The sequence below is a fragment of the Rhipicephalus sanguineus genome, chromosome 6 (assembly GCF_013339695.2).
Source record: "Rhipicephalus sanguineus isolate Rsan-2018 chromosome 6, BIME_Rsan_1.4, whole genome shotgun sequence".
Taxonomy (NCBI): Eukaryota; Metazoa; Arthropoda; class Arachnida; order Ixodida; family Ixodidae; genus Rhipicephalus; species Rhipicephalus sanguineus.
In genome coordinates this window covers 49899153-49912671 of record NC_051181.1, presented here as the reverse complement: position 1 = coordinate 49912671, position 13519 = coordinate 49899153, and the positions used below count along the sequence as shown (strand labels likewise).

Genomic DNA, 13519 nt, shown 5'->3' with positions numbered 1-13519 from the left:
CCATACCGCAGTCTCATTCCATAGCAGAAATTACAAACGACAGAGCGCCTGCAGGAAATAAAAATGTGCGCCTTCAAAAAAACGAAATTGAAACAGTAGACAAAATACAGAAATGAACCCACAGCTTAAATAGGCGATGCCGGGAGGCTAACTCGACTGGACGAGCACGCCTGAACGTGTGCAGGACAGTCAGCCCTACCTGGGCGCATTTTTGCGGAACGCTGACAGTGAATGTAGGTTTTCTGCATGTTCGGAACGCTGACAATGAATGCACGTAGGTTTGCCTTTCCACCCTGATGAGATTCAAAATGTGGAAGCCTGAATTCTAGCTCCCACAGCTTTCTTTCTTTCTTTCTTTCTTTCTTTCTTTCTTTCTTTCTTTCTTTCTTTTCGTTCATGTTGCATCTGGTTTGGCCACGCACTTCGAGCGCCGCTGAGTACCGGAGTACTGCCTTTGTTGATTTGTGTACGCGTAAAAGCCTTAGATGCCTCATCAAACGCGAAAATTAACAGGAGTCCCGCATCTGCGCACCCCGTCGGCGGCGCCAACACGAATGATGAAAGAAATCATCATCACGTGATGACGTCCCCATATGACGTCATCATGACGTCAGATATATCCAAAATATGTGGCGTCATCACGTGACATCATTGCCTGGTCAAAGGTGTGCAGATCCAGGAGGCACTGCAAAACCACGTTAGTTGCACAAAGCTCCCGGAGGTGGACGTGGGAGGTTCAGTACTTCGATTCAGAAGAAAAAGAAGAAGATGGCTTTCGTCTTTAAGTTGACTGAGGCGGCAGCATAAAGGACCCTGCGGGTTTATCAGCAGCGTTTACGACGAAGCTCCGAAAGCGCGCGGAGATTAAGCAACAGTTTTCTCCGGGTCCTGTGATACGAAACAGGGAGCAACCTCTTTCTTTTCCTTCTATTCCTGCACGAAAAATCAGCGACATTTTCCTCGTGGTTGGCTATAACCGTCAACAAGGCGCGTATTGTTGGCCTCAGCTTCTATTTACGTCGCCGCGTGTTATTTCCGCCGCCAGCGGGCGACGCGCCGGAGTCCCCAGACGGTCGCCATTCTGACACGTCGAGCATTGCTCGTGTTTTCAGTCGTCACGTGTATTCGCCGGCGAAGGTGGCTAAGGACGGAAATTCCTTGGCAGCCCCAGAGGGCTCATAACGTTTCAACGAAAGGCGTTTGAGCGAAATATAGAAAAAAGCTCGAAGCATTGCTCGGATGAACAAGAGGAAGGCAGTGATTGTGATTAATGGGCTTTCAGTAGAGCAGCCGTGTTGGTCAAATGGAAGTGTGCTTTTCGTCGGGGAAAATTTGAGGAGACAGAGGCATTGTCGGGCGTTATTAATGCTGTTAATGTTCTTTTCCTCTTAACGTCGCTGTGTATATATATGAATGGGCTGCCATGCGTACGTGTCAACCAAATTGTGTCTTGTACATGCCGCTCACTTATGTGATAACTTTTTGTCGTGTGACATCTTGATTTGAATGTTTATGTATTTCCTTTGCAAATTAACGATGTTTGTATAGATGCGCCTGAAACCACTTACTACTTTCTATGGAATGCTTAACCATTGAGTAATCTACATTTCAACGCGTACACCGCAGCTCTTTTTGCTCTCTTGCGCAGCTACTGCACGAACGATGTCTATAAACTTGCAGATAGCGCACTGAATTGTGGAATACATTCAGCACCGAGAGAGAGAGAGAAAGAGAGAGAGAGATGTCAACCACTGTGCAAACCACCTTTAACCATGCGCTTCACTCTCGAGAACGAGGAGATAGCTCTCGAGAATGCTAATCGACCTTGTAAAGCACTCACGGATAACTATTCCGGCTCCTTGAATTTAAAGCAGTGTGTTCGGTGAAGTATTCCACCGAGCGTCCTCGTCGTCGGGCCATATTTGCAATAAAGCTTAATTAGCTGAAGGAGAAAGTGCTCGAGCACTTTCTGAGATCAAGGGCGCCGTCTTTGCACTTTATCACGGTCTTGATGAATTGGAGGTAGTGAAGATAGTGAAGATAGAGGTTGAGATCTTGTTCTGAACGCATACTTTTTAATATCTTGCTTGCATTTTTTGCCAAAGTGTTTTTTTTTTTCGCTTAAGAGAAAGCGCATACTGACGTATGTCTCCTTTTCTTGTCTCGTTTCAGATTTTTAATGGTTTTCACGTGTCTGGTGCTAAGTGTTTTTTCAACAATCAAAGACTTCGAAGAATTAGCCGGTGCCATACTGCTGCGAATGGTAAGTTCCATGCCTGTACATTACGGCGAACACGCTCATCTGCGCAAGCGCTCTACAGAAAGGTGAACCTTCAGTTAAAAAAAGTACTAACACAAGAATTCTGTTTTCTTTTTTTTTTCTGGTGCAATAAGTAGTTAAGGACCCACTTACAAAGTATGGAAACCTCGGGTGTTCGAGATTACGACGGCTATTTATTCGGAGGTGTTCTTATAGCGCTCAGAAGTGGTTTCAGTTGAACAGAGCGCGGACCAGCGCGAAACCAGAGCGATTTTATTGAAAAAACGGGTGTTCACGTGACCACACAAAACAATCAGACGTGCGCTGCGTGCGGCAACACGTGAATGTTAGCGCAGCGTCGACAACTGCGCGACCAAAAAAACATGTTTACCATTTAGTAAACTCACGTATTTACTGGCTTCGAGCGTATTTTACTACCTTCGCGTAATCCCTTTACTAGCTGGCAGATGGTAGAGCTCGTTAATTTTGTCCTTAATAGGCAGCGAGGCTTTCTTAGTCTCTTTAGCTAGGTAACTACCAAACCACCTATATTGTCAGATGCTATGTAGATGCTGCAGCATAATATGTCGTAATCGTAACAGTCTAATGCAAAATTTAGGCAAACTTTAAATTTCTTGATTACGTTGGAACAACAGCGTCGTGCTACATGATGGCACACATATATGCAAATAGGGGGGCACTAGATAATTGGCAGAAAATATCAATTATTCTTCTAAATTCAATTGACTGATAACCGGTACACGGTGCGCTGTCCCAAAGTAGGAGCGTTAAGTAGCGTTCAAGCTGCTTTTACGGTAGATATCGGGCACGACGAAGTATTGGGTTTCTGTGTGTGCGTTTGAGTGTGTGTTCTCGTTTGTGGTGCGTTCATGCCTCTGTGTACGTTGTTGTATGTGTGCTTACCATGGTAATTATTTGGAATATTTAGTACTCGTTAATTAGCGTGTGGGGACAATGCCGCTGCGTTTTATATTTCATCTTATATAATCATTATTGTAATATAATCAACTCAACACTGCAATGCACACGCACATAGAAACAAAAGAGGCCTAAACATCTATAGTCGGATGCAACTTTAGTAGTCCGCGGCATTTCCCCGTCAAAGACGAATGCACACAAGCCTGCGCCAGTAGGTGGCAACTCTAGACAGATGTTACGAGCCTGACGGCCGGTGACTCTGCATTCTCAGAACGTTGCCGAGTGCGTGAGCGGGACTATATTTTTTTAATCGCGAAGGCGATCGGTTGCCGCGCGTCGGTCGTCCGGGCGGGGCATCTCCGGACTTGTTAAGTTGTATTTTACTGTATATTTGGCTAATTATAGCGCACTAGAGTTAGTACGGTCCCTAAATTGCTGGTGTGGTTACTAACAGTTAGTAATGGACTAACCATTCGACTCAGTACTATTCACTTACTAACCAGCTAGTTGGTAATGTTGCAAATGTTTCCGCCGATAATCTCGTATGGCAGCTCTGACTTAGCGCGGACGCGCGCAGCAGCGTCTGTGGCACTGCATACACACGTTTATATACATAAAGCATTACTTTCGTCGATCTGCAACACCGACGCGCTAATGATGATCAATCATGCTCTCTCGCGCGTGTGCGACGTCGTCCATCTACTTTATTTTAAAATGCATACATTTTAATATACTGTGGCGCAAGCGTAACTTACGTTGCAGGCGAGCAACTAAATTGCACGGCGAAATAAGAACTCAGGTTTAAAAGCGATTTTTCGCGTTCCGGTCATTTCCGAACCGAAGCACAATGCCGATGTTGTTGAATAAACAAGTTCGCGTTGGTACATTCGTTTGCTTCGCTCAGGTAACTGATAAATTCGATTAAAAATAGTGCTACCTTGTTCCCGGCATTGCTAGGAATCCCTTGTTGCCTGAACAGAGCACGAAGCATTGGGAACTCACCGCAGAACGAGGATTAAAAAAAAAAAAAAAAAAAAACAGCAGCTATGACCTGAAAGGCTGCGATATGCGGCTGGTTTCGTTTTCGCGCCCAACCAGACATGGCGGATTGAGCTTATGAAAGCATTGAGATGGCGCTGTACATATTTAATATCCCCTATTGGTAGAGCATTGGGCACGTTATCATAACCTTGCGGGTTCGCACCCTTCCGGCGGCAAATTGGCTTTTCGTCCGCTTTACTCGCTTCACATCTATATCACAATAACAGCAATACAATTAAAACAGCACACTTAACGTCCCTTATACTTTCCTTGGATTCATTATCTGATGGTTTCGATTACGGTTGTGTTAAAGAAACGCGCCCTCAGAAATTTTCTTCTTTCACTCTTTAAAGAGAGTTGTATATGTGGCAAGTCGGCCCTAAATAGGGAGAGTAACAGGTGTTAATTTTTTAATATCTAAGCGGAGTATAGTGGAACTGATGAATTCAAGTTTAATGTAATTAAATGGACACCAGATCCGCAGTAATTACCGTGGTGTTTATTTAAATGTTTAGAGATATTCATTCTTCGTTTAGACAAAGGTGCCTAGCTGAATAGTAAGAATGTTGGTCTGTGGAATTATCAAGTGGCTATCTTTCGTGTTACGCTTTTGATTTAAACATAATTACAAATTGTGCTGTCATAATAGTCGATCGTGTACTTGCCGATAATAAAAATGCCGCCTCAAACCTGCCGTTTGAAAATGTGCTTTCTCTTCAGTGCTAAAGATGCACTGCTAATCAGAACATACGGAAAAGCCGAGCGCATTTGCTGGCTAGTGCAATAATGTAACAGAGGCTGTGCTCTGAATGAAATATTCGTTACACTGCAACCATACTTGCGAAGCGAAATGCCCTAATCCAATCACGTAATGATTTTATGCTCGTGGATTACGATATCATTTTATTCCAAGACTGGTGAGGATTTAAATGTCCTTCATGACTTGAGAAACTTGCAATATCGGCGTTATCAGTCTTCCCACGTGTCTTTGTTGATAAAATCCTTCAGTTCTTAAGGCAGGATTTGAAGAAGACGAAGAAAAGTCAGTTTCGCCGCAACGGCGAAGCAGTGAATGCGATAGAAACAAATTCGAATGTAACACGAAGAACAGAAAGCAGTTAGAAATTTCCAGAGCGTCGCTGAAGCGCAAAGGACGCACGAAAAGGACACACGCAGAACGAGCGCGAACTATCGAGTGTCACAGCTCGACAATTAAAGGGCGCTGCTGAAACATAAAGAAGGACGCCTGAAACGAACGCACAGGCATGCACAGGACGAGCGCTAACTGTCACAATTGTTACTTTTTTCTGTTTGAACAGCACGCACGTTTTGCAAACACGGCCGCTGCTTGAGTGCGCTCATCGCGGAGAAAGCACAAGACATACAACCCCTCTCCCCCCCCCCAAACACACACGAGATAAGCGCTCGCGCAGTCGACCACGCCCTGTAGGTCGAAGGGCACGGAGGCGCGCGCACATCGCTACTAGCAGGGCGACGACCTTTAAAGCGCGCCCTTCGCGCACTTTGCGCCATCTCGCTGATGAGCATGAAAGGACGCTGAAGTAGATGGTGTATATAAATAGGGCGTCGTTAGCACGATGGAAGACGTATTTTTTCAGGGCTAGCCGTCTAACGCCGCGCGCTGCGGAGCGAGAAGTCTCCCGTTTGATTCCGCGCGTCGCAAACTATTTTTTGTGGCTTTTATATGCATATGTATACATATACAGGACGTGACAGTGAAGGTGACGCCGACGGCAAAAACCAACCGAGAGTGTCCATATAATTGCTTTTGCAAAAAAAAAAAAACAGTGTCTGAAAAAGACTACTCCGATTTTATGGAAACATGGTGTAGAATAACGCAGGGGTCGCAGAACGCGATAGCGAAAGAGTGCTCAGCAAACAAAAACATGCAGATGAGTTCATCAACGGAAATGAGCTTTCTCAGCAAGACCGACTATGGTGGGGTGAAAGAGAAAAAAAACAGCGTTGTAGTTTTGCCCCTCTCTTAGCGGTAAAAAAACATTTCTGTCATACTTGAGCAAAAAAATCACAGCATATCCACGGGGTGAATGATGATGAGTGGGGCGAAGCTACGGAGGGAATCATCTGTAAACCGTGAAACTCTTCCGTGAAATGCGCCCAGTACATAATATAAAGAGTGTGAAACATCGTGTATATATTAAACATCAAACTTTTATTGTACTGTTGCTTTACGTGGTCCCTTCATTATCACTTGTGATCGGTGAAATGCAAGGAAGAAGTCCGCTCCCGAGCGAAAGAGCGCCAAGAGCGACCGCATTTCCCGCTCGCCCTGTGCGAATTAAAGGCAAGGCTAGAGGGAAGACAGGACGCGCGTTCCACGACGCGAGGTCGGTAGCATGCCCAACGAAAGCCAACGGAACGCGATCGTGCAAGTGCTCCGGCTTCGCATCGCCTCATGGTTCCATTTAGCGTCCCAAAACCAAACATATTGATCAAGGTGTGCCTTGCGTTTTTCGTAGAAATAATTTCTTTATCATGTACATTAAGACGAAAAGTTGAAAGCTCACTAGAGTGTATCGCCCGCAAAGTATGTCTTTTAGTGTGATTTAACTCTCGTACGGCAGGGTCCTCGCGCCGTTGCCGTTCCACCTCGCCCGTTGACGATCGGGCGAGGTGGCTACATGCAACTACTACTACTACACTTTAAGAAAAACATCTGGCGTTCTTTCGTTCTGCTTTTGCAAAACATCTGGCGTCTTTCGTTGGTTTATTTCATCAATCAACGGCGTTTTGAACAAAATTTTTATTGTTTAATCACGCACAGGAGAAATCTCACCAGGCACTACCTTGGAGGTAAACAATGGCTGCTAATGGCAATGAGAAATAGAAGAAGTCGGCTTTTAGCTAACACTTACACTTCTACTTCTACTAACATTTCCTACTGGAACATGCCAATGGCTGCTAATGGGGAATGAGAGACAGAAGAATTCGGCTTTTAGTTAACGCGCACGCTGCGAATTTTTTATTGTTCAACAACGCACAGGAGAAATCTCCCACCGGCACCACCTTGGAGGTCAAAGCGTAAGACTTGTTACTCACTACTACGACCACGACGACTACGAGGGACGAACGGGTGCCGCCTTAAGGAGCTTCGCCCCTAAAAAATAATCTTTACAGTGAGAATTGTGCGTGCCAGAATCGACTACATTGTTACAAAGTCCAAACAATCGCTGTCACCTATCGTTCCCGTATTTGTCGGGAATATGGCTGAAAGAAGGACAAAAATTCATCAACAGCCTTTTTACATGGTATTGGATTCTGCTAGCGTTTTCTAGTAAATATATTAGGACGAAATTCTTGCAATATTAGAAGCATCGAAGAACACAACAGACAGCAGCAGAAACAGTAATATCAGTAACAGCTATAGAGTCAAAAACAACGACAATGTTCGGAAAGGAGCAATTGTTTTTACTGAATATAAGTAATGTCACTAGTGTCTCATAAACATTCACAAAGTGAAAGTGATGCGGTCTGTCGTCGTTGCCAGCTGTATGAGCACAGGGAAACATGCCCTTCAAGAAAAGAAGCCATCACGAAGGACCATGCAAGAGTTTGCTTACTGGACTCCAAAAGTTCATTTACCTCGTCAAAAAGGCGCTGAAAGTTAATGTAATAAATGGACCGTTCATTATATCGTCATGGTATATTGTAACAGAAACCTGTAGCTAGCGGTGCAACAAAACGTCAGGTTGGTCCGATCATCTTGTTCTTGTTCTCATATAACTGTGGCTCACACCCACTGTGGGGGATGGCCAACCACTGGCAAAACGACCTCATCGACTTTATCGCGCGCTTGTCCTCATCTTCCTTGATACAGCGGCACATACAAGCCTGCCAGCAACGATACTGCGTAATCCAAGCTAATATGCACATGGCATTGTCCTCCTCCCAGAGAGCATCGTCCTGATGCTACTTCACGATTACGAGAAAAAAATACATACGCATACAAGCACACACGATGTAACGGTGAAGAAGTTTGACGAATATTCAATAGACATCATCCCGGAAGCATGGACGATGTCTGCCTGTTGCGAACGACGGGATCGACGAGCTGTGTCTTCGTGGATAACTTCGTAGTTCACTTCGCTGAGGCGACGGAGAAGTTTATAGGAACCAAAGTAGTAGTGCAATAACTTTTCCGACCGCTCCCGTTGGCGAATGGGAACCCACAGCCATATTTGATCACCGGGTCAGTAACCTCGTGATGACGAGCATTGTACCTCTGCGAGTCGATGCATTGCTGGTTATTCATTCGCTCGAGTGAAAGCCTGCGAGCTCCTTCCGCGAGTCGGATGAATTCATTCGTATGGACACTAATGGCGCGCCTCTAGGGTAGGAAGATGACATCCAGCATTGTAGTTGCCTCCCTGCCGTTGAGCAACCGGAAAGGTGTGAATCCACTAGTTCCTTGAGCAGCAGTGTTGTAAGCGAAAGTGATGTATGGCATAACACCGTCCCAGTATTGGTGTTCTCGGTGAACGTACATGAAGACCATGTCAGCGATCGTCTTGTTTAGTCTCTCTGTTAGACCGTTGGTTTGTGGGTGGCATGCAGTAGCTTGCCGATGAGCGATTCCACTAAGCTTCATCACGTCTTGCACCATCTGGGTGGCAAAAGCTGTTCTACGATCAGTTACTGCAACTGATGGCGCACCATGACGGAAAACAATGTTCTGCATGAAAAACACGGCTATCTTATAGCGGTGCCTCCTTGTGATGCGTTCGTTTCGCAGTATCGCGCCATGTAATCAATGGAGACAACGATCCAGTGGTTGCCATCCTGAGACATCGGGAAAGGTCCGAGCAGGTCTATTTCGATTTGTTGGAATAGCGCTGCTGACCGAGCAAGAAGCCTTAGATAACCGACTGGGCGCAGAGGTGGGGGATTACGGCGTTGGGATTCGTGACACGTTTTTACGTAATGCTTCACGTTCTGTGTGAGCTTTGGCCAGTAGTAGTGTTGGCGAATCGGCGCCAAGGTAAGCGTGAATCCTAATTGTCCGGACGAACGCTCGTCGTGACTGACATATAGAATATCCGCACGAAATGTTGACTGAACGACGACCAGGTCTTCAGTCGCGTAAGAGTTGAAGCGCTTTTTATAGAGAATATTGCTGCGAACACAGAAGGATGATTGCACAAGCACGGAAGCCCGTGGAGGGCGAGAACTGCGGCCTTCAAGATTTTTTGGTAAACTGTCGAAGGTCGGAATCGTTCGTCTGCTGTTGAGCCAATTCAAATGCACTGCTAATATTCTTACGGAGCTATCATTTATTTGGTAGTAGGAAAATGAAGAAAAGTCACAGTTTCGCCGCAGGGGCGAATCAATGAATGCAATAGCAAGGAATTGGGATGTCAAACGAAGAACGACAAGCAGCTCGATACTTGCAGCGTGCCACTGAAGCACAAAGCAAGGCGACCGAAAAGAACGCACAGATATGCACAGGTAGAGCGCACTAAGGCAGGACAAGCGTGAACTAGCAACTCTCACAGTTGTTAAATATATTATGATAATAGTAATAATATTTTTATTATCACAGTAACTAACAAATGTCACGTTGTGTTTGAGCAACGCACTGCAAGTGTCGACAATGGAGAATCAGGCACTCTTAGATATTTCTTCTTTTTTAAACTGCTGTGCGTGGAGTGGCCCCTCTGCGTCTCCTTCCACACAGGGGTGTCTGGCGCAAGGAGTGCCCTCGCTGTTATACCGGTGGCGTATGCATGGCGCGTGGTTGAGTTGTCTAGCGCAGTGCGCTCGGGAGTGAGCGGTCGCTAGTTCGAATCACCGGTCGGGTGCTTATGCACTCGCAATTGCCATCGCAATTAGCGAATATAAAGGTAAATACAATTGCCATCGCAATTAGCGAATATAAAGGTAAATCGACTAGATTTAAAAGAACATTCATTAGCTTTGGCACACTAGCATTGCAGCATAAATTCCAGAGTTCTCCTGTGTTAGAGCGTTGTTATTATCTTCAGTCGACTTGCCCTGTACGATCGAGAGGGTATACAAGGTGCCCCAGCTATCTCTAGCCAGAGTAAAATGTATGCCCGCACACTCACAGACGACGCGACCAAATTCATGTGACTGATTGTTTCCTGGAGCACGTCATACTGTTCGTGTGTTCTTTTTATTGCCTAATTAAGTATGTTTCATTGACTAACATTTGAAGCAACGAAGGTGGAAAAAAAATTCCAATGTGAAAGTTGTTTAGAAGTTTGACAAATGTATTATTAGGCAGTTTTAAACTTCGTATCTATTAGGTATTAGTGTTTTTCTGCTAACTACAGATGCCCGCGAAATAAAAAAAATACCACGTAACATGTCCGCTTGCTCCCTAACGTTCCGCGTACAAACGATATCTTCCCTCACGGCGATTCATGACAGCAGACACAGCGGTCATCGCTTGTGTTGCCGCTAGCAAAATGTGCGTCATCGCAGAGCCACCACTATCGTCGCGGTCCTGTCGAGGCAGCACACCCGGCCAAATGCAATTGTCGTTTTTTACGCGGAACGTTAGGAAGCACTGCAGTCATGAACCCTTAATAAGGGCGGGGCCGACGCTGCCGAAACTCGTGCTGTCACGGCAAGCTGGTGTAAGACTTCAAGACGTCATTACTACGCACCATCGTCTTTGTCTTTTTTTTCCCGCCTTACTGCTGTTCCTTTTGACAGCTAGAAAGTGCGCTTTGCTATTTATGAACCGCATTTGATTATCTCAAATCGCTATATCATTTTTTGCTTCCTCGCTATATCTGAAGCAACAATACTCGAAGGAAATTATATATCGGGTAATGCGAAGCCATGAAAAGAAAAATGTGAGGAAACATTAACAAAGTCAGTTTCTTTTTACTCAATCGACTGCTAGAGTAATCAGCTACGGTCTTCTGCAGCAGTCAAGGTGATCGCGAATTCAGTTTTCGTGGCGTTCTGTCCTTATTCCCGTGACTGAAAAAGGGCGCGCGTATCGAAATTTAAATGATGATGATGATATTCAGCGGCACATGTTTCAGAAAAGAGGTGCCAACAAAGAGTCACCTTGACTGTTCCACCTACTCGGTTTTTACTACACATGTCTCGGTCTTTCTTTCTGTCGGTACGCGTTTATGTCGCTGTCGGAGTGTTCTGTATTTCGTTGTTTGCGCATGCCCTAACATGGCGGAGCCTTTCCTGTCGCTCGGTTCATCCTCTATCTCGGTTCGTACCGCCTATTCTGTATCTCGGCACATCACCTGTAAGATATCCTACTCGGCGCAGCAGACATTTGCAGGCATATTTAGCAACAGGTATGGAATTGCAATTTGTTGCAAAACCCTCGTCTTTCTCGCAACGGGATCAATCGTCACTGAGACTTCCAAGATTTTGTGCAGCGAAGCTGTCTATGTGGACCTTGTGCCGTTGGCATCGGTGGCGTGGTCACGCTAAAAAAAGGTCACGTGATCAGGGTGGAGAGGAGAGGATCTGATGAGAGGAGGAGATGGAAAGGGGGTCCCGCAATGAAGCTTACGTAAGGCGGTCGATTCAAACAGTGGATTAGGAGTAGAGTATTTGCCCTTGAATCGGCAGAAGGTAGGCTGGGGGTGACAGGAAATGAATTTGGAGAAAGAGAAGAGTCTAGGGCAACCCTCGACCAGAACCGTCGACTACAAGTAAAGACCTGACTTCATTTATATAAAGAAACAGCAAAGAAATATATTTGAAGTGAATAGGACAGAGAAAAGAAGAGACTTAAAGGGACCGCATGAAAGGGATATCAGTTTCGCTGTCCGAGTGCTTTCAGGGCGTTGAACTGGCTAGGCCTTTTTTTCTGCTGCAAAAAATGCGATAGCAAGAAACTAATGCTATATGAAGTGAGGCTCACCAATGGATACTCTCAGTTTGAACAGCGCTCCTGTTGCAAAGGCGGCCGAAGCAGCGAAGGAAACTAGCGTGCTTCAAGTGTCGAGCTATGACACTTGATAGTTCGCGCTCATCTTCTGTTGGTTCGTTTAGCGGCGTCCCTTGAGCTCGAGTGACTTTCGTACGCTGCGTAACATGAGCGCGGACATCACGGTGAAAGCTTGAAACACCCCTCTTCCCCTCACCACGAGAAAACCGCGCGAGCAGACAGCGGAAGGGCAAGGTTCTCCCTGCGCAAATATAAGAAGCGAGCGAGCTCGCCGACGACTTTTAAATGCGCCCGTCGCGCTCCTAGCGCAATCTCGCTGGTAATGAAGAAACGCTTATAAGCGCTTGCCGTGTCCGAGTCCGTTCAGCGGTAAAGGGTGTGTATATAACGCTCGCCGTTAGCTCCGTAGAGGATCTGCGTTTCGTGGCGTAGTGGTTAGCGCCACTCGCTGCGGAGCAAGAGGTCCCTGGTTCGATTCCGCGCTTCGGAAGCAAATTTTCTGAATAATCTTTCTTTGGGGCTTTTATATATATATACATCCTATACATATGCAGTGCATGACGGCGACGGCGAAATTCAGCCGATACTGTCCATATAATTGCTATCGCAATAAAATTGTTAATGCTCTCCCCGTTCTTTCGTTCGCAAAATCAGCAAGCTCGTTTCCCCTGGCTAAGGCGGATAATTAAGCGCGTGGAAATTCGCAATGAAACAAGTGTCATTGTATAAAAAGACAACGGGATAGTGAAAAAAATTCATGCGGGTACAGAAGCTGGCTGCCCTGATTATGGTACTGTTAATTATTGAAGTGACCAAGAAGATAACTCAAGAGATGGGTTTATTTACATTTTTACCTTTGCGTGATAAAAGCACATATAAATTCAAAACGCAGGTTAGCGTGAATGTGTCAACAAATAACTAAGTCCCCACAGTTGAAGTACCTGCTACTTTCGGACGTATTTCTTGGCCATCACATGTATCAACATACAATGTGGATGAACCATTCTAAAAGTGCCACTCTAAAAGAATAGTTTTTTTCCGAAAATTATGGAGAAAATCTTTATAATAGCGTAATCATAAAATTATCCAATTTGAGAGGGCTCAGCAGACTAAGAAATCTGTGAAAAGTCATCTTTTTTTTAAAGGATAGAGGATAAAAAATAAGACATTGCTATGAAAGAAACATCGCAAGTGAAAAGGAAAACTAATATTACGTAAAATCGTTATGGAAAATGTAAGTTAGAATAATGGACTGTTTAGCCAGTTGTGAGTGCACCATGATTGAAAAGAACGCGAAATAACGTGGGACAAGACCAAGAAACGTATGCGCTTGTCCTGTAGCCTTC

General features: G+C 45.2%; 1 protein-coding gene across 2 annotated transcripts in view; it reads left to right on the top strand.

The window, feature by feature from the left end:
- Positions 1 to 13519, top strand: part of LOC119395764 (potassium voltage-gated channel subfamily KQT member 1) — a 284303-nt gene that overhangs the window by 115322 nt on the left and 155462 nt on the right. For both annotated transcript variants that reach the window (XM_037662769.2, XM_037662768.2), the window contains exon 2: positions 2173 to 2263. In XM_037662769.2, the coding sequence (XP_037518697.1) occupies positions 2173 to 2263 (91 nt within the window). The remainder of the gene's footprint in view (positions 1 to 2172; positions 2264 to 13519) is intronic.